This window comes from Stegostoma tigrinum, chromosome 16, assembly GCF_030684315.1.
Source record: "Stegostoma tigrinum isolate sSteTig4 chromosome 16, sSteTig4.hap1, whole genome shotgun sequence".
Taxonomy (NCBI): domain Eukaryota; kingdom Metazoa; phylum Chordata; class Chondrichthyes; order Orectolobiformes; family Stegostomatidae; genus Stegostoma; species Stegostoma tigrinum.
Window position 1 is genome coordinate 14,381,733 of NC_081369.1, and position 22,579 is coordinate 14,404,311.

The 22,579-nt window shown below is 38.8% G+C and overlaps 1 protein-coding gene across 2 annotated transcripts in view; it reads left to right on the top strand.

The window, feature by feature from the left end:
* Positions 1–22,579, top strand: part of znrf1 (zinc and ring finger 1) — a 215,449-nt gene that overhangs the window by 86,329 nt on the left and 106,541 nt on the right. For both annotated transcript variants that reach the window (XR_009446774.1, XM_048546862.2), the window contains exon 2: positions 18,606–18,701. Coding sequence is in view for 1 of the 2 variants with exons in the window: in XM_048546862.2 (XP_048402819.2) it covers positions 18,606–18,701 (96 nt within the window). In the remaining variant the exon portion in view is untranslated. The remainder of the gene's footprint in view (positions 1–18,605; positions 18,702–22,579) is intronic.

The following is a 22,579-nucleotide window of genomic DNA, read 5'->3' on the forward strand; positions in this document are numbered from 1 at the left end:
TGCCATCCCCTATTCCCAATTCCTTTGCCTCTGCCGCATCTGCTCCTGAGATGAGGCATTCCACTCCCGAACATCCCAGATGTTCTCTTTTTTGAAAACCGCAACTACCCCTCCACAGTGATCAAAAATGCCCTCGACCGTGTCTCCCACATTTCCCGCGACTCATCCCTCACACCCCCTATTCACAATAATAACCAAAATATGATCCCCCTCATCCTCACGTACCACCCAACCAACCTCTAAATCCAACGCATCATCCTCCGACATTTCTGCCATCTGCCATCCAACCCCACCACCAAAGGCATTTTTCCCTCCCCACCCTTATGTGCTTTCCGGAGGGACCACTCTCTCCATGACTCCGTTGTCTGCTCCACACTCCCCTCCAGCCCCACCACCCCCGGCACTTTTCCCTGCAACCGAAGCAAGTGCTACACCTGGCCCCATACCTCCACCCACCCCCCTCACCCTGATCTCAGGCTCTGGGAAGACTTTTCACATCAAGTAGATGTTAACCTGCACATCTGTCAATGTTATGTACTGCATCTGCTGTTCCCGTTGTGACCCCCTTTACATTGGGGAAACCAAACGGAGGCTTGGGGACCGCTTTGCGGAACACCCATGTTCTGTTGGCAACAAACAACTACATCTCCCAGTCGTGAACCATTTCAGTTTCGTTCCCCCTCAACCCCTCGGACGACATGTCCATCCTGGGCCTCCTGCGTTGCCACAATGACGTCACCCGACAGATGCAAGAACAGCATCTCATGTTTTGCTTGGGAAATCTGCAGCCCAAGGGTATCAATGTGGACTTCACAAGCTTCAAAATCTCCCCTCCCACAACCACATGCCAAAACAAGCCCAGCTAGTCCCCACCTCTCTCACCATTCCTCCCACCTCAAGCCCCACTGCCATCCCCTACCCACTAACCTCATCCTGCCCCCCCGACCTGTCTGTCCTACCTGGACTGACCTATCCGCCCCTAACTCCCTAGCTACATTCACCTTCACCGGCTCTGACCCCGCCTCTTTGACCTGTCTCCTCTCACCCTATCTTCTCCTTTATTCATCTTCTATCTGCCTCCCCCCCACCCCGGCTCCCTATTTACTTCAGAATCCCCTTCCCCTCCCCCATTTCTGAAGAAGGGTCCTGACCCAAAACGTCAAGCTTTCCTGTTCCTCATGCTGCTTGGCCTGCTGTGTTCATTCAGCTTCACACCGTGTTATCTCTCAACCTAGTAATCCGTTGGAGGACAGATTGCTGACCTACATTTACACCCTGAAAATTCCTATAGACACCAATAAGTATTTGAATCAAATTGTATGGATGTCATGACACATCTCTGGGGCAGGTGGCCTCAGCTATGAGGCAGCAAGAAACGATTGCCCGACTTCAGTCTCAGTTTCCACTGTGACATCTGCATGGTGGGTGGCTTCTTATGATACAAATACAATGCCACCTGCATTTGTTACTTACATCTCCAATCTTTCTTTAGAAACAAAATCTCCAAAAAATGTTGTGTTTTCCTGCATTACTTCTAAACTCATGTTCAACAAAGCAATTATCTCTGTCGTAGGTTACATCTTACAGTCCAGAAATGTGACATTGAGGTCCTTGTCAGTAAGAATATTTGCATATTCACCTTATGCAGTGAATTTATTTTGGCATTTTTAGCATCTAAATTTTGAACTAAAATTGTGTATGCATGTAATTGTGTGCGAAATGAATCATGGTAGTATGCTGTGCAGTTATAGCTTTCTCACTTAGATTGAAGGTGTGTGTCCCTGTCACTATTAAAATTTTTATTTGCTTATCACTAAAAAGATACATTCAGATTTTAAAACTCAGAATCTTGGATAATAGCTAGTCTTAGAGAAGAACTTCAGAAAGACTTTTGAGGTTATTAGATTTCGGTCCTTCTGCGACCGAGTGCATCATGGGCTTGTGAACATTGCGTCTTGAGCATTCTTCCTATTTTTGCTGGTCATTGATTTTATCTTATTACATCTGTGTGCATTGCTGGCCACAAGTTCCACTAACTTTTCTTGTGTTTACACTTTTTATTGATGAATTTAAAGAGGAAGTTGATGAAAGGAATGCAGTGACTTGTCTGAATAAATTTTAAGGAAGCTTTTGAAAAGGTACCACATGAAGAACTTTGCTGCTCGATCTTCCCCACTTCCTGAGGCTTGGTGACTATCAGGTGAAGCCACCACCAGTCATCACTCCATAATGAGAGAGCAGTCTGGTAAGTCTATGGCAACCTCACCTTTAACTTTCAAATTAAAGATCTGATTTTAAACAGTTGAACCTGATGGAATAGCGAGGTCAGTGTGCAGTAGGATAAAGCATTCACTTAGGGATGGAGACAGGGAGTTGTGGGAGATGTTTATTTTCATACTGGAGTTTAATAGATCATGGTGTTTCCAAATCGTCAGTCCCAGAATTACTGCTGTTTTTTCCAATTTGTAATATATATAGTGTATGTATTTATGTGTGTTGGTTCTTGGAATACAGAGCAGCATTTCAAAATTTGCAGATGAGACCAAACCCAGAGGAGAGGCAAAAAGTGAGAATGATACGAAATCCCTGCAAAAGGAAATAGATAGTTGCGCAGAATGGGCAGAGAAGTAGCAGATGGAATTTAGTGCAGAGAAGTGTGAGGGAGTGCATTTTGCTAGACGGGATGAGGAAAAGCGATATTGACTCAATTACATAATTTAAAAATGTGTGCAGGAGCAGGGAGCTCCGTGGGTACATGTGCTTCAATGTTTGAAGATGTCAGAACATACTGATTTGAGCAGTTTCAAAGCATAAATTGAGGCATTGAACACAAAAGCAATGAAATTGTGCTGAACCTCACAAGTCACTGGTTTGGCTCCAGCTGGAATATTGTATTCGGCATTCATTACCAGACCTTTAGAAAGTGGTCCTTGAGAGAATGCAGAGAATATTTGCTATAATGATTCCAGGGTTGGGACAATTTTAGTTATAACATTAGATTGGAAAGACTAGGAGCAACAGAGATTCAGGGGAGATTTGACAAAGGCACACAATATTATGATAGACTTAGATAAGTAAGGAAAACCTCTTCCCAACATCTGATGAATTGGACAAGATTTAGAGGTCACCAATTTAGAATTTTGGCAAGAGATGTAGGGGAATGTGAGGAAGAACTTATATGCAGCAACAGTTAATGACCTGAAAGTTGCTGCCAAGGTTAGATGTGGAAGCAAAAGCAGACAATGTTTGCAAAAAGAAATTGCATAAGCACTTGAAACATGCAGGACTTTGAGGACTTAGCAGGGGAGTGGAACTGACTAGAATCCTTCATAGGCCTGATGAGCCAATTGGCTCCTCTGATATAAATTACTCTAATTCTGAATGCAACAGGACATTCGTAGGTGAACAGAATAAGCAGATGGTGGAATCTGTGACTGGTGGAAACTGTCTATCTAAACTTACCTCGGTGTATTGACTTGTTTTTGCTGCTGATCATACTAAAGCCCTCCTTTGGGATAGGTTTACTGGCAGGGTGGCATGTTTTACATACAAAAACAAAAATTGTTGGAGAAATTCAGCGAATCTGGCAGTATCTGTGGAGAGGAAAACAGTATTTTGAATCCAGTGACTCGTCTTGAGAAAGGCAAGTTCACATCGGCAGTTTCCATTATAAATGTGAACATAAAATATTAGCATAGGGAAAGCTAATAAGATATGTATTAAGATGCAAGATTTTAATGCAACAACTAATGTAGTGAGTTTAGGTCAAGTAATGAAACGATATCCATGTGTTCATAGTAGAAATGTAAAAATGAAGTAAAATATATAAGTCCAGTGGAGACAGAATTCTATCAGTGCATCTTGAATTGGGCACCAATTACTAATTTCACCTTTCTTTCATTTTGCCCCCTGTATTTCAGCTTCACTTGGTGATTGTACTCATGACTCACTTGTGCAACAGAATATAGTCTGTATATATTTTAAAGAATAGGTCTACATGCACTCACTATGCACTGTTACACTTCTGACTCACCACTTTCTTTCGTGCTTCTTAAATTTCCACATGTTTTCTACTTGAACATAATAATGTCAAATTGTGTATTGCGCTTTATAGAATTCCTAAGCTTAAAATGAGAACTGACTTGCATCTCTGCATGCTGATCCAATTACGTAAAACTGTCAAATCTTGCTTTAGCTGAAGTCTGCTTTATTATGATTCTTGGTGACCAATGAAAGATCATTACATTTTGGTAGAACGCTAGTTGGGATTTTATAGGCTTTGCAAATTGGAAAGGTGATGGAAGTGGGAATGGAGAAGTATTAAGGTGAAAACCCCATTAAGGTCTTTTGCCCATGCCATTAGAATTTTACCAACTCCATAAGGGTTTTCTGCCACATGGACAGAATGCCAATTATGCCAATTCCTCTTGTTCAGGGGTCAGAGAGGTCCCTGGTTATACCTGTGTTTGGAATGCCCTCCCACCAGACTCTGGCAAAAATCACCATTCCCAGAACAACAACCCTCCAAGTCCTATCATCACCAATTACTCCTGTCTCTTCACTGGAGCCTGTCTGACTGGCCCTGACTCATGAATCTTATTCTGAGGGCAATGCTGTGCTCCTTTTCCTGGTTGGGTACAGTGCCAGCAGCGCTTATTACCTCAGTTCTGAGGAAAGTTCACCAGATCTGAAACATTAACCCTGATTTTATTTTCTCCACAGATGCTGCCAGACCTACTGAGCTTTTCCAGCAATTTCTGTTTTTGTTACAGATTAAAATCTGGTTGTTTGCAAACACTTAAAATTAATACCACACCAATTAACAAGCATAAGATCATAAGACTGCTAAAACTACAGTCTTTACACGAGCACATTATTTATAAGGTTGGATTTTCAGCACGAAGTACCCGAACTGAAGCTTTTAATTGGAATGCTTTCAGTTCATTACTCTGCACAAGGATTGTGTAAAAATAAAAAATCACAAATAAAATGCAAACCTTCAAACAACACAAAGGAAAGTTTCTCTTGCAAAGAAAACACCAGTTGCATTTCTTCTGCATATGCTACTGTAAACCAACCATAACATACCAACCATCATTATTCTGATGAAGAGTCTAGGCCTGAAACATCAGCTTTTGTACTGCTAAGATGCTGCTTGGCCTGCTGTGTTCATCCAGCTCCACACTTTATCTCATTATGACAGTTGGTTTTGTATAAAGGGCTTTAAGGGCAGATGAAAGCTCTTAAATCAAGACAAAATGCTAGAAACAGTCAGCACCAGCATTTTCTCTTGTTTCTTGTGGTAATGAAGGCATAAATGACTTGAATATTCCAATGCACTGTTGGCTGGTCGTCCTCTGTCCAGCCTTCCATAAACTTGAGGTGATCCAAAGTTGTGCTGTCCATGCCTTGTGATGAGATGTCCCATTCCCTTATAATGTCTTAACTTTAACATTCTCAACCTTGTTTTCAAATCTGTCTGTGGCCTTTACCTTTTCTTACCCTTTGTAATTTATTCCAAATGCCCAATCTTATGAGATGTCTGTCACTAATTCTGACTTCTTATGTAGTTGCAGTTACAACTGCTTCACCATTGGTCACCTCACACTTGGGAATGCTCACCCTGCACCATAGTACCTCACCTATCTCCTTCAAAACACTCTTTAAAGTATAGATTTTGTTTTAATAGAACCATTTACCATCTGACTCCATCTTGGTGTCACATTATATTTTAAAATGTTTCTGTGAAGTGTCTTGGAACATTAAATGGCACTTTACTAATACAGGTTGTTTTTATTTTGTGCTTCCAGAATTTACAGTATTTTAAACTATTTTAGGCTTACAAGTTCAAATCACTAATGAATATCCCAGTATGTATTTTTAAAAACCTTTGTACTGAATTAGTCCCTAATATACAAGTTTGTGTGTCACACACTTGGAATGTAAGAACTAATATCTACAACTGTCAGGAATTGCTACTTTCAGAAGTGGTAATGAATTAAGAATAAAATAAACATTGCAAAATGTTGCATAGAGTACTCGAAATGGAGAGAATAAGGCTGGAAGGTTCATGTATGTATACACAATTTTCAGTTTTGTTCAACTCTGTACAGATTTGCATATTTAATTACATTAGTTTTTTTAATTGGATTGAATAATTTTTACTTCTGTAAATTAATAAGATTCAGTTAAGTAACTTTGAAACTTTTAACTTGATTTAGAAACCGTCCTTTATTTAGTAACACTTGGCACAGTCAAGTGAGGAACAAGGCATAACGGAATCTCAGAAATATACATCACATTGCATCCTATTTCTAGAATATATAAATTAAATCGAATTAGTCAATTTGCAAAGCAGAATTCTGTAGAAGCAATATGCGTGCCATGATGATTTTGAGTAACTTGAAGTACAGAATTTTCTTTTTTGTTTAACCTCCAGTGATTTATTATTTTAATAGCTCCAACCGGAGCCATCCAAAGACATTGTGAATTTATTCCAGCACACTGTCCAGTTTGCTTTGTTCCTCTTGTATATTGTTGTTACTATTGACATCTGGTTTGGTTCTCCTTTGATAGTGTTCTTGAATAGTTCGGTTGATATTGTAAATGGTATGGATAGGCAGTTGATACTTTATAAAAGAAACAAAGTGTTGAGCATAACCAATTTAATTTAGTAAAATATACAGCCTCTAAAAATCACTTAATTTTTGGCTTGAAATTACTTTAAAAATATGATTCATGGCATGCATTCCTTAATTGCTTTTCTCAATTGATTTTTGCTTGGCGAATTTTCTATAATTTTCCAGGTTTCAAGGTAGTGTGGGGCATCTTGGAGGTTGTGGGAGAGGATGAAGGAGGAGCTTGAAAGTTAGTAGGGTCATTATTAATTTATTTTTTCAATCTGTGTAACTTTGTTAAATACATGACTCCATATCCCACCTTCTCCAGTTAGGCAACAAAACTGAAGAGGAGAGATATCTTGTGTTCTTGAATATTCTTGAATGATTTTATTTATTGCACCAGTGACCTGGCAATCTCGAACTGAAAGTTTGTGTTCCTGGATCCTTCTCCAGTATAGTGAGTAGGGATGTATCTGCTGAAATTCATTTCAACAGCTATTTACAAACTGAAGGTTGATTCACTGAATAAAAATACAGTACACATGACACAATGCATATTAGTATAGTGCCTCTAATGTAGATAAATGCTTATCTCTGTGTCTCTGTAATGTGTCTTGAAATGTCGACTGGTACATAAAACAGCAGGGGCTAGGGGAACAAGCAAAAGCTTTGTTGGAAAGATTGGTTTTTAAAGTGGGTTTTAAAAGAAAAAGGAGATGGTGTTGAAGGAATTTAGGGAGAGAATTCAGTTTGTAGGACCTGTGCAGCTGGATGCAGATAATATTGAATTTTGAATGTTCAGATCAATTTTGTGAAGAGTTCAGTTGGAAATGACTTTTCTTTGTAATTTTAGTCCTACGGTATGATTCCCCAACTCGGAGGCAACTTTGATACTGAAATGAATAAAAAGGAGCCTGATGCTGTGAAGCCACCCCTCTAACCCATTGTGAGACTTGTTTTTATTTGGATTTGTATTGGATTTACTGATGACCACATCATAATAGCTGTAAAGTTAGAAAATTCTGATTCCTCCATATGAGGTAGTATTTGCTAACAGTAATGATAGGCTAAGGTTGCCTTATTTTGCATAGTGTAGAGGTGCTGGTGCTGACTGGGGTGGACCAAGTCAGAAGTCACACCGACACCAGGTTATCGTCCAACAGGTTTATGCAGCATCATGTGAACCCAAGATCACATTTAAGGCCACTTCATGGGTACATGTGACCCCACCACACTTCTGTATCTGTGAAATCTTCTTTAGTGCCCTTTTTTTGGTCACCATCACCTGGATAAATTATGACCCCTCTACTTCATTAGTTTGTACAGTTTTGGATTACTAATGACTTTGGTTAGACCCTTGACATGCGACTGTTGTACCTATCATCTTATTTCAGTCATTTGGTTTATCTCCAGCACCACCTTATTTTAATGTTTTTGTAATTGTCTCTCTGCCTCATTTAATCGGATTATAGGTCATGCCTTCACTGGTTATTCAGCTGTTGACACTTTACTCATACCACCTAACACTTTGGATCACCTGCAGGGACTTATCATTTGGCACTTAACTCGCACCAGTTGTATAGTCTTTTGATCTTTCTGTCCATAAATTCTGTGTTCTGTGTGCTTCTTTCTTACATCGCCTAACGAAGGGGCAAAACTGTCAAAGCTTGTGATTTCAAATTAATCTGTTGGTCTAGGACCTGGTGTCTTGTGACTTCTGATTTATTTTCTATAAAGTTATTTATCTAATCTTTGTATTTGTAATTTATCCCCCATACACTGCTTTTATCTTCACTCTGGGGTGAGATGGTGAGAAAGAAATGTGTATTTCAAAAATACATTTGTATCCTTCTTGCACAATTTATGAAACTAAATATCTCCATTAGCACTGCGGATATTTCAATAGACTATAGCGTTTCCGAATTGTGTATTGTCCTTTACAATGTTTGGTACTTTTGTTTTCATAGAATCATAGAATCCCTAAAAGAAGATGGGAGAAAATCAACAGGTGGCAGTAATAATAACTTCATGTAGTTATTATTATAAAGCCAGTTATATATTAGAAAAAAAATCTTGGCCCATTCTCTTGTATCTATTTGTATGTGGTATCATTTTTGAATAGGAGCAAGAATTTTATAATAACTGTGTCCCTATATCTTAGACCACATATGAAGATTGCTTACTCTCAAATACAAGTGCACTCTTCCCTTGTGTTCATAATGTCTGCAAGTATCACACCACATCTGAGCTGGTTGTATGGTAGAGCAAAACAAAAATAAATAAGGATTTTAAAAAGCAGTAAATATGCATTATTCCCCAATGTACCCATCCTTCTTAGACTGACGTTGACACTTAGTATGGATCATGTTTCTTTACTTAACAACAATTACTATTTATGACAATTAGATAAAGCTGTGGGTAAACAATTCTGAACTTTGGACACATAACTCTACTAGTTAAAACTCCAATCCCCTTCTCACTCCCCCTTATGCAACAACATGCACACACACTTACATTTACACGTACATACATACACAACATACTTAGAGACCAGGGAAAAATAGAGTGCTGTGGGCAGAGGGTAAGAGTGGGAACGCTGTTCAGAGATACTTGTTTGCAGGGTTGCTGAGATCACCCTTTTTTCTCACAAGCATACAGCTGCTTTTCATTCTTTCTTCTCCGAATGTATTCACTAGTTTTGCAGGAAGCACATGGTGACTGTTTTTCGCTTATAAAATGCCTGTAACATTTTAATTAATTGTCACAGCTTACAGCAACAGTTGAAGGTAAAATAAAACTTCTTTTTCAGGCTTAACATGTGTTTTTTGCAGAGAACATCAAAGTGAGCTTGTGGAGCTCTGGCTTCTTCCTGTCTTTCTCGCAGCCCAAAGCTATTCAGCTACCTGAGAGCCAGTCACATAATTGTTAGTAGGCAGAAGACCTTTGCCAAATGGCCACTAATTTACAGACCAATCACCCATTACTTGCTGGCTGAATCTCCATTAGTAGAATTCTTTAACTCCAGCTGGTCTGCACTTTCGCATAGTAATGCTTGAACTAATAACAGCGTAAACAGTGCTTGCAATGAGTGTCAGGTTACTTGCATTCAAAAAGCAGACGATAATCCTTCCACAATCCTTGGTTTTAAAATAGTTCTTTTCTCGTTCCAGTCCTAAATCACAATGTACAAGAAGATAAAAATACATAGCCTTTACATAAGTTTCTGGAAATTTGGTTAATATATGCAGTATTTTCAGTCTTCTCTGAATGTATTCATTAGTTTTGCAGGAAGCACATGGTGACAGAGTATTTATGGTGATGGCCTACTTAAGGTGAACATAGGAACAGGAGCAGGAATGGTCTGGTCCCAATTCTCAAACTATTCTCCCCTAGTTCTAGAATCCCTAATCAGCAGAAATGGTTTATCTTCCCTGTTTTTCTCCTGTTAATATCTTAAAGTCTGATCAGATCACCTCTTAATGTTCTAAATGCTAGAGAAGATAGACCTAATAGCCCCTGAAGTACAGATATCATTCTTGTAAGCCCGTGTTGTACTTCCTCCAAGACCAATATACCCTTCCTGAGGTTTTGTGCCCAGATCTGCTCGTAGTACTGCGACTGAGGACTAACCAGGATTTTTGCATAACTGCAGCAAAACCTCTCTATTGTTGTACTCCAGTCCTCAAAAGCCCAACATCCTGTGGGCTTTCTTGATTATTATCTGCACCTGGTTGTGATATTTTAAAGATCTGTGCACCTAAACACCCAAGGCTGTTTTGGATATGCACTGTATTTAACTTTCTACCATCTAAAATGTATTCAGACCTTTCTTTATTGGTCCATAATAGATAAACTCCCTCTTGCTTACATTGACTCATCTGCCACAGATTTGCCCCTTCACGTAGTCTATCAATATCACTTTGTAATTTTATGCGATCTTCTATACTGTCCACAACGCTGCCTAATCTTCATGTCATTAGCAGATTTGGATATGACTTTCTATGCATAGTCAAGTTGTTTTAAATTATATCAATAATTAAGTCTTTGACACAGATCCTTGCGGGACACCACTAGTCACATCCTGCCAATTTGAGTACTTACTCATTGTTTCTATTTTCTGTTACCTGCCACACAACCAATTTACCAGCCATGTCAATAATTTTCCCTCCATTCTGGTCTATCTTAGTTCAGAGGTTTGTTTTTAGTGGGGGACTTTATCAGATGCCTTCTGGAAGTCAATATGAACAACATTCTTGGAGACCTCTTCAGAAAATTCAGTGAGGTTTGTCAGGCATGACCTACCTGTTATCCACGTTGGCTCTTCTTGTCGAACTGAAAATTTTCAAGGTGTTCAGTTACCCTATCCTTGATTGTAGACTTCAGCATTTTCCCCACCATGGATGCTAATTGGTACATAATTCCCTGGTTTTCCTCTATTATCCTTCTTGAACAGCGGAGCGACATGCAGTTTTCCAATCCCCCCCTCTGAGAGCCAATTCCTGTATCTAGGGAACTCCGAAAAATTTCAGTTAGGGTGTCAACAGCGTGTTCTCCTATTTCCTCTAACAACACCTGATGGAAACTGTCAGGTCCCATGGATTTGTCACTCTTTAATTCCATTAATTTGCTTCATTATTGATGTTTCTTTATGTTAATTTTATTCAGCCCTTGACCCATTATTAATTTTATTCAGCCCTTGACCCATTATTAATTTTCTTGGGACTTCCGGTCGGCTATCTTCCTCTTCTATTGTAAATACTGAGGCAAAGTAATTGTTGCTGAGATACTTGTAAGATTTTTACTGTTGCCAGATTACTTTTATAGAATATCTCCAACAGTGCCATTACAGAAATCTGACAAAGCTTGCTTTGCTTGTTCCTTGAATCCTGTGCCAACCAGCTTTTCTGCATCGTCACCTGAGCTGTCTCATTTGCCTAGTAACCATATAGTTGCAGCCGTAAGGATATTCCAGTTAAGTCCACCAAATCTTATGGTACGGTGTTCTGAATCTGTGGAAACAATACTCTTATGTTCGGAATCAGTTTCTTGCACTGTCTTTCTCTTCTCCTTCTCTTGAAAATTAGCTATCTCGGAAGTGGATGACATTGAAGTGGGAATTTCAGAAAGTGAGGCCTATGACAGTATAGCACAGTTATTACGAGCAAAAGAGCAAGTGATGTACAGGTGGTCAGAGGCTGGCAAACTATATGAATTTTAGATTTCATTGAAGCATTGGATGGAGAACACTTGAAATGGAAGATGAACCAGGTCATGAAGAGATTTAAGCAAAAGATAAGAATTTTAATTTTAAGGTATCAGACTGGTAGGTTGGGGAGAGTAAGGGTAGGTTTGAGATAGGAATCGAGCAGAAGAGATGTTGAAGAGCTCAATTTTATTGAGGGTTGAGTTTGAGTCCAGCCATTACAGCAGTAGAATAGTGAAGATCGTAAAACATATTAAGTGTTTTCTTGCCACTTGTATTTCCCCTTTTGGGACCATATCCTATTTAAGAATGGAATTTTGAAAAACGCGTTGCTGATCCTTTTGAATGTTTAAACAATAAAAATTTGTGACTTTGCCTCTTGGTTCTTAATATAATGGTGCAGTAATGAAAAGCAAGGGGTTGCATGTGTTGGAAAACAGATGACCATGAAAACACATGGCAGATTAGTTAGCATTTGTGACCGAGCAGATGAGTTCGATGTTTCAGATGTAAACCCATCATGAGAGCTGCTGAATTGTTTCTACACCTGAAACATTGCTTAAGCTGTTCTCTTTATAGATGCTGATTGGCCTCCTGAGTGCTGTAACATTTTGCTTTTTAAAAAATCCTGAACTGCCCTTTAGGGAAGGAAGCTGCCATCCTTACCTAGTCTGGCCTATATGTGACTCCAGACCCACAGCAATGTGGTTGACTCTTAACTGCCCAGTGGGCAACTAGGGATGGGCAATAAATGCTGCCTAGCTAGTGACGCCCTCATCCCATGAATGAACAAAGGAAAAAAAAGCTTTCATTCTTCACAGATAATTTGACTTTGCTCATTGAACATGATCCATTACTTAAGATAATGAAATGTGAGGCTGGATGAACACAGCAGGTCCAGCAGCATTTCAGGAGCTGGGCCTGCTGTGTTCATCCAGCCTCACAGTTCATTATCTTGGATTCTCCAGCATCTGCAGTTCCCATTATCAATGATCCATTACTTGTTGCTTATTCATCGACGAAGGAGACCACTGATTCATAACTCAACCATAATAGTGCTAGTTAAGTTATATGGCGCATTTGGTTTACAGTTTCAATCCTTAAAATACTGATCATGTTTGTACTGGTATCAAAGTAGAACTATATAAATTTTGCCATTCTCAAGTCATTTGCTCTGTTGGAATTGGGATTGGGGAGAGATTATAACAGCATTTTATTCCATCTGAATTGTGTTTTATACTGGTTAAGTATTTAATCCCCAGAAAAGACAGGAGATGAACTTTGAATAAGTCTGCAACTTCTATCAGCTCTCTAGTCCCAGATAAAGGTGCTAGTAATTAATTTGCACTCAGGCTTGTTTCATTGTGGGGTTAGATATCTCGTGCACACTCACTGCCACTGATTATTTTTGTGGAATCCAGATTCTCAAGGACTCGTTGTCACTAACTTCTCAAAGGAGTTGTGAACTGTTTTCAGGAATATTTTGAAGGGTAATTTTACGAGATTTTACATGTTCCCTCACATCTGCCTAGTCTTTTCGCAGATGCATTCTGTTACTACATTTGAATGACAGCTTTGAGATTATAGAACAATATTAAGAGATGTGAGATAGTGCAAAACGTCTATTATAACTGAGTGACAGTCTTTGATTAAGATTTCTGTAAATTTGTGGGCGCAGTAGTTTTTCCAGAGCAGATTTCTGTGTGTTTTTTCAAGACTTCTCATTGCTTCTGTATATAATGCTTACTGAATAAGGTGAGCAATAGAGGGAGCAAGCGGAATGGAGTTAAGGGATGTGGCTAGGTGGTTAAACCAAAGTCTCGGAGAACTGAGGTCAGTGTTCTAACCAACCACTGTTTTGAGGGTTGGTATGCCTAACTTGATTGCACCCCTTATCCCTGCAGTGAAAACGCTTCAGCAGGGGAGCCATTTATGTAGAGATTGGCCAGTTGAGTTGGAAAATCACCCAACTTAATCTTCCTATCTTTAATGAAAATCTGGTATAAATGTTAAGTTTTCTGTTCTGGCAGTCTTATCAATCTGTCGCACCTAGAATCGCATCTGAAGAACCAAAAGTAATGAAAAAAATTCCCATTCGTGCAATGTGAATATGGAATGGTAGAACACCTAATTGGAAAGAATAAGCATTTTGTCAACTTCAGGATTTCCTGTTGCATTGTATGCAATGACCATGTGATAATGGCAATGTAGAGAAGTTAATGTTTTCTCTTTTTAACAGGTGGAAAATTTGAACATAAGCCATTCTGAAATTAGATTTCATGTTTGCTGTTTATAGTAAGTGCATAAATTTGTGCATTATGAAGTTGATTTATGATTGCTATAAATTGTGCAGAGAGGACATTGTCCCCCCTCTGGCAATTCGTAGGAATATCCAATGGACACAGTTAGGTGTAACCATATTTTAATTTAAATGTGCATTCTCTAATGTAATCTCCTTAAGACTACCTGGTATTTTTCAGGAAAATCACCATGTCTAGTTGGCATCTTTTATGAAATATCTGTGGTTTTTAAAAATGTTAGTTGGTTAGGTTAGCAACATGAATGCATCCTGTGAGAAGACCAGCTTCTGAAGTTCAAGGTTTGAAACTTGTAATGAATTCAGATCTGCTGCAGAGCTTCATACTAGCTCAGATGTGTGTGTTACTACATGCTGTTCATCGAAATTAGCAATTACTGACTTGCGTCTGCTAATGCGATGGTGAACCTTTTCAATTTTGACAGACTTGCACAATAACTGGTAGGTGTCCGTACAGTATGGTGAACAATGCATGGCACATAAGTTGTCTATGATTGTTAATGTCATTATCTTTTGCTTCTTTGCCTAGGAAAATTGGCCACTTATTTTAGTTAAATTGTATCACAGGAAGTCTGGAATGAAATGAGATGACAAAAACAAATATGAAAATTTTTAGAATACAGAACTGCAAAATTCCAGACCCAAGTTTTTATGTGTCTCTAACGTAAGTGAATTTCCTCCTGTTATACTTGCTATCAAAGTGACAAAATGAGTGGAAGCTCTTACAAGGAGTGGGAGACAATTGAGAGCAAATTCCTCTCAACTGCTCCTGTGCACTGACTTTCAGGCTTCGACTGTGAAAACCTGTGTGAATGTCATCATAGCTAACTTTTAGTTAAGTAATTGTATGTGACATGTTTGAGAATTGAGAAGAGGGAAGAAAATAAGCTTGAAATTGGGGCAAAAGTGTCAATGAAAGTTGAAGTGTTTTCAATCACTGAAGCAAAAAGAATAATAAAATATTTGGATAGATTAATAGATTCATGAAATATAGATTGTTCCTGAAACTTTCCCTGCACATTTGCTCAAAAATTTAATAAAGCCACTGTGCATTCTGGTGCCTAAATGTGTTGGCATACCAATGTCATGGACTAAACCATGCTAGAAGTCAAATGTTTCTCGACTTTCCAATTCCTCTTGTTGTGGAAAATCAAGAATGATCCTGTGTCTCATCATTTGGTATATGGACCATCATTGTATTTCAGTGCCCACTTACATTTGTAAACTTGTTAAATGATAGGCAGGGAGAGTCCAATGAGTCCCTAAAACTTGACTGGCCGAAACATCATGACTAGACACTCCCTGCTCCTACTTTCCTGCTCCTAAAGTCATGTCTTGTCACGTGATCCTTTTAGTTACATGATCCAAACCTTGCTTTAAGAATACCCCTATTAAATGTCTCCTTTAAGTCCACATAACAGAAGCATTTTAATGATGATACCATTCTCGGTGGGAGCGTTGAACACGCGGGATTTAAGTGGTATGGCGACAGAGCAACAGCTGATACAGGGCACAAAAACTCATTTTACTTATAGTCCTTTTGATTCTAGTTTAAGTTGATTAAGTGTATAAACTGAAATTTGTGGATTTTAGTACCAGAGGACCACCTTTGCAGCAAATGCCTGCATTTTGAGGAACTTTAGTTCACAGTGGTTCAGCTAGCACTTGAGATGCGGTATATGTGGGAAACCAGAAAGGGGCGTGAGTTCAGTCCAAGGGACATATACACCGTGATGGTAAGGCACTCCAAGATGGTGAGGAAATGATACAGATCTAACATGCTAACATAGGACTGTGAGATTGCAATTCATGGGATGCCAGGATTGAGGACAAGGGGGGCTATGTTGTCAAGGTAGATGCTGTTTAGATTGGGACCTATGTCCAATCATCTAGGAAGTAGGATACTTGATGGGTTTTAAATAAAGGGATTGAAAGGATTCAAAAAAGAATGAATTCAGAATCAGTAACAGAAATACCAAGGTTACAAAACAAAGTAATGATATCGGTAAAAGTAAGCAGAGCCGGGAGGGCACAGAGCATGCTACCAAGATATATTTCCAAGTTGAATGAGACATTAGTAATTATGGTGACATCAGGGAAAAGAGAAAATAGTTAGCGGTGCCATATTTGAATGTGTCAAGTGTTTGCAATGTATGAGTAGATGAATATAATAGAGAAATTAATCTCACAGGTGAAAATTAATCTGTTTGATCCAATAGCTGTTCAGAGATATGGTTGCAAAGTGAATGAAGTTGGGAATTAACTATTCCAGATACTTAATTTAGAAGAGAGGCAAAAATGGAAGGCCAGAAAGAGTTTTTCTGTTAATGAACAAGTGAAAGGTGTACGGAGAAGAAATATTAATTCAGAAAATCAACTCGGGTGGAATCTTCAAGTCTGGGAGATGGCAAAGCAATTTATTTTGTTTGCCCCGGCATCCCAGAACCCCTACTGTTTTCATGCTCCCACTGGAATTGAGTTCCAGGTAGGAAGGCCCATACTTAACCTTCCTGAACTGCCTCAGTGGAAACACTGGACATCAAAGACCTTAGCTCCAGGTGGAATAAAAGAGGGATGATCCACTCAACAGTTAAACCAATGCAACCAGTCTTGTAGGGATGCGAATCCCATGATCTGCACTAAATTGCTGCGTGATTGAGAGACCGGACATAGAGTAGTGGAGTAGCTGCTGAAAGCAAGCCCCTGCCCTTCCTTCTGTTCTCCCGTCCCCTGCAACACACAACCCAGAAAACCTTCTGCCTTGCCAGGAAAGCACATAACTGACACTTTGAGCCCTCCCTTCTTGTGGCATTGACAAGTGTGAGCAGGATGGGACTTCCACCCCTTGGCATTAATTCAGGCCCACCACAGCCCCCAAGGTGACCTAATTGGAGGAAAGTGCAGTGAGCATTGCTGTATGGAGTCCACTTGAGTGCCTTGCCACATTTTGAGCAAGCAAACAAGGTGTATGACAAAAGTGAAAGATACTGCTCTCAGAGACAACTGCACAGAAATGACATAAGTGTAGTTTGTACTGGACAGTGGGAAACATGAGGCAATTGGAGGCATTTTATTTACTCCTGTAATCACAGACACTCCAATCTTCATTTGGACTACATTACCCAACTTTCCAGTAATTATGTGGAGGAAGATTAATGTGGAGGATTGTAGTCAGTATGCGTACTGTCTACGTATAATTGATCTTGCTTAATTTAAATCACTCATAGGCTTGCAATGTTAAATTCATACTTTCATGTAATTTGCATTGTTTCATTCCAATTACTGGAAAACTTAAATATTTCAAATTTGAAAATGAATGTGAAATTATCAGGAATAATCTGTGTACGTGGAAAGAATGTTACTTTGGTTTGGATTGTTTTGAAATATTAACTACTGCACTTGGCACCATTCAGTATTTCAAACACACCAAGGATTATTAATCTAAATTCTATTTATTGAAAACCGCTAGTTAACATCTTTTTAAACAATATTTTGAATTAAATATATGCATGAGGTGTTTTTTTTTAAATTTTATGAAATATCTGTTTAATTAACTTTTCATATGTAAATTGTTTTATCATGACACTGAAATATTAACTTAGTCCAGCCTCATCATTTGAAATAAAAGTATTTTTAATCATTTTGTTTTAATGTAGATTTGTCCAAAATAGTCTAATTTATACCTTGTATATGTATTAACAACTGAAAACAAGTTTGCCGAGTGCTGTAATGTACTGATCGTCTTCCATGCTAGAGGGCCACATAGGTTTTGATAACCTGTCTGTTTATCTAAGGATGAACAGGGGGGTGATTAGTTCAGTATAAATCATTTTCTATCTATTGATTGTTTGAAGCGCAAGTTTGTTTTGCAGATTGTGAATGTGAATGTGAATGTCTTGATATGAGAAATGGGTTTCCTGGGGTGATCAGTTTACATTGCTAATTTATCTGCAATCAGTGAATTCAAACATGTTGAAGATATTTTTAAAAGTCTAAATTATAAATGTACTCTTAGGATCCAGCTTTAGGTTGAATAATAAAAGACAGATTTATACTTTTAGGTAAAATAATTGCGTAAATTTAACAAGCCATCACTCAAGTACCTTTCAGCTGAACTCCTCCTTTCATTCACTCCCCAGATGAAGGCTTAAATCAGTTCACTAAAGTATTTGTTAATTTAAATTTAATGCCAGGTAATCTTGTAATGAGAGGTAACAGGTTGAATTTCTGAATCTGTGATCATTTCATGACTAGAGTCTTGCAGATGAAAAATAAAGTTGAACTGGATTATTAGTGAAGACTGCCTGTTCTGTTCCTTTTGATGGTATTTGGTATGCCAAAATTTTAACTCCTAGCCTGCATCTGAGGGAAGATTTCCTGGAAGCCAAATGCTATTAGTGAAAAGTATAAGCTGCCACTTTTTCTCATTAATTTAAATATTGATGAATTTTACTTTTCCTTTCAGGTTTCAAGTGCCCAATTTGCTCAAAATCTGTAGCTTCCGATGAGATGGAGATGCACTTTATAATGTGTCTCAGCAAGCCACGACTCTCCTATAACGGTAATGTACCAAATACTTCTACACTTGCAGTATGTGTGTTACTACTTCTTTAATGAGAGTTGACAACAAAAGTGCAGTATATTCTCCTGTGAAGTGTTTTGTGTTGCCTCCGTGTAGACAATAAGGGTGAGGATGATACATTGGCAGATGTTAGAATATGAGCTTGTATCAATAATCCCATTTCTAATTTTCTGATTTTTAGCCTTGTGGATGTGGGAAATTGCTGAGCAAGCATTCCATTTTTTGTTCTTGAGAGGAAGAAGACATCTGAAAGAATCTGGTGGATTTCTAGAGGCTTCCTGGGCCATTTTTGTCCCCACATCCTTCTCCATGCCACACTTGCAATTGACAGTAAGCGTTACCACAAGTAGCATCTGTGACTTGTGCAGAATAGGGAATAATTTCTCTAGAGGGAACTGGTTGTTATTATAATCACCTAAGAAGTTGATAATACAGCTGGTCTCCTTTTTGAAATAGTTATGAAATAATACAGCACTCAGTTGCTGTGTGGAGATGTTTTGGTACCTGGATGTCGATGGATTGAAATTTGGGCATGCTCCATGTCCCTAGGATAAAGTTTCTTTGATGTTTACTTCAGCCAATCAAAATAAAAGCCCAATAGCAAGGCAGTAATGTACTCCTACACTTTTAGTTGCATATTAAATCTTGCTTCTGCTTCTACGTCACCTGCCATTTCTATATATTTGTAATCTATGTTCATGACTGGTCTAACGCATTTACTGTAAATTCTGTGGTAACTTCACACATTCCTCTCAACCTCGAATCTGCTGCTGTCCAGTTCAAGGTCTGATAGAACTGTCAGTGCAAGAGATAGATCATTGAAACAGTCAATATTATTCTTGCCAATGATACTAACCTTATTGTTATGTTAGGGAATAAGCCATCAATGAGAAATCACAGAACTGATGTTTACCCACTGGGCACTGTCACAGCTCAAATTGAAGCAGACATACTCCTTGGCCAAGGTAGAAATAGATCCAGTTCCTGGTCTCATACAGAGTTTTGGTTCTTTTTTCAATCCTTGCCTTATTTTGGGTGAGAGAAACACAGGTTTCAGTCCATATGGTTGAAAGTATAGCCGGGATGATGATTATTGAGATTTGTATTACTGACATTATCTTCAAAGTTTCCAAAGACCAGAGGAGCCACTGTTGACAAGTAATGTGGAATTAACATAAAGCTGGCACAAATTCAGCATTATAAATCAAATGCCACACAGGTACATGCAGTGGGATTGCCAAAGCAGATGTGATTGGACGAGTTGCCAAAATATTGATGTGCCAAAACCTTGATCCATGCAGGTTTTCATTGTTAGTTGGACTTTGATAAATGAATTTGCATTTGTGCTGATTTTTGTATGCTGATGATTTCTTTTTTCCTTTGGTCATTATGATTGATTTTTGTTGCAAACAGTTGCTTCTGTAAACAACTTTTAAAATTGATGAAGCAAATGTGAAAGGCTAGCTATGAACATTAGCAAGTTCTGAAACTTAATTCGGTGACTGCAATTTTGAGCATCTTAACCTCTCCCTGATGTAGAACGAACAATGTCGACTTGTGTGAAGAATACTTCCAGTGACAAAGGTTATGTAGTAAGATTTGCAAAATGCATCAATCAAATACAATAGCGCACTTGTGGAAGATAAGGTCTGTGCTTGGATCATTTCAACAAATCTTTATCAATCAAAGTGCCCTTTAACAGACTTCTTTTATTGGCTTATTAGAAACTTGTTAATACCCGTTTTTTGATGTCGGCAGTGGAAAAACAGATCTGTCGTGTGGAAAAATCTCCCTTAATTGTAAAGTATGATTATTAAGGCAAACTGATGGAATTTAATAGTGATACTAATTATCTGGCAAGTTTTTTGTTTGCTAGAATAGAATTTGAATATTGCTAACAAAAAACACACATTTTATCAAAGCTTTTCCTTTTGCACTTGGAATGATAGAATCATATCGCACGGAAGAGACCCTTCCTCCATTGAGTCAGTACTGCCCAAAATACACCACTCCCCACACCTGTCTCATGCTAAGCCCACAGCTTTGCATGTTATGACCCTTGAAGTGTTTTAAAGTATTTTTTAAGGATTGTAAGGTTATCCACCTCAAATATCCTCCCAGACAGTGCATTCCAGACTCCCACAACCTTTTGGGTTAAAGCAAAATGTTTTCCTCAAGTTCCCTCTCAACCTCCTGCCTTTCACTTTAACAGTTTGCCCTTTTGTTCTTGACCCTTCAGCAAAAGGGGATGGCTGCTTTCTGTCCAACGTATCGATATTCTGTCCAAAGTATTCTTAAGTTGAATACTGTGTACAGTTCTGATCACCCTGCTACATGAAGGATAGTATTAAATTGAAGAAGTTTCAGAAAATATTTGCAAGGATGTTACTGGGAATGGAGGGTTGGAGTTATAAGGAGAGGCTGGATAGGCTGGGACTGTTTCACTGGAGCACAGGAGGTTGAGGGGTGGCTTTGTAGAGGTTTATAAGATCATGAGGGGCATACATAAGGGAAATGGCAAAGGCCTTTTCCCCATGGTAGAAAAGTTCAAACTAGATTGTTTGAACCATAATATTAAAATGAAATTTTCTTTCTTTATGCCTACCCACTTCATTTTTTCCACAAAACTATGATTTTGAAAGAGAGCTTTGCTGTTATCTAAATGGAATGACTGAACAAGGTGACCAAAGAGAAGCCATGCTTACATGCTAAGCTTTCTGGTCCCATAACAAACCACATCCTGCACCAATCAAGATGAAAACTTTGAAATTGTGGACCATTTTCAGTGTTTTTGAAATTACCTCTCAACGAAGATGGACATGGACGGCAAAATTCATCATCTCCAACCTGCCAGCTTTGTCTTCACCTGATTGAGGAACAGAGTATCCAAGACTAATGCCACGGATTACCAGGCATCATTGATCCCCGCAGTGCGCACCTTTACCTTTCAGAGATTTGGAGGAGTTAGAGCAGGCACTTTGAAACATTGAAGACAATCACCTTTGGTGACCGTGCAAGGTCTTCCAAATCTAATGGAAAGAAAGATGGCCCTGCATCAGCGTGCTGCCATTACACAACTTGTCTGACACTCATGCCAGTTATACTGCATTGGGTATGTCATTCATGTGCCTGATTTGATTGCTAAAGCAACTGCAGTATTTGCATCTCAGTCCTCTGGAGAATCTCTTGTCATGACGGTGATGTTAAAGGCACCTCTGGAGAGGTTGGATGTAGCTGCTGACTCATGGGAGACCTTGGGCTGTGATCAACCAAAATTGGACTAATTTGGAAACGTTTTGAGAGATGTTGTGTATTTTCAGAGCAAAGTCCAGGTGTCAGAAGGAGCACACTAACCTCTAAACTAGCCACACAACAAAGATTTCAAGCATCACCTGCCCAAGCTATAACATTTGTGTATTTGTGGCTAGTTAAGCTTGTAGCAGAACTCTGAACTGGTAATTAACAAGTACATTTTTTTTCTGCTCTGAGAACAGCATTTAAACTGATTCCACATGCAGAATCATCCCAGGTTTGCTAATGCCTTTCAGGGAAGGCACTGCCATCCTTACTTAAGTCTGGATTGCATGTGATTCCAGACAACAATGTAGTTGACTCTTAAATCTGGACAATTAGGGACCGACAATAAATGCTGGCCTACCTGGTGATGCCCTCATCTATGAAAGAAATAAGAATCACATGTGCTATGGGGAGAAATTTGGGTGTGATGTCCAACAATGATCTCCCTGATGTTGAGATCAAAAGGTTCCATTTTCTAACCAGGTGATGCAGATGAGATGTGATTCACACCAGTGAACTGGGAGAGTTCTATCTGCACGGATTATCACTCAACATAACAC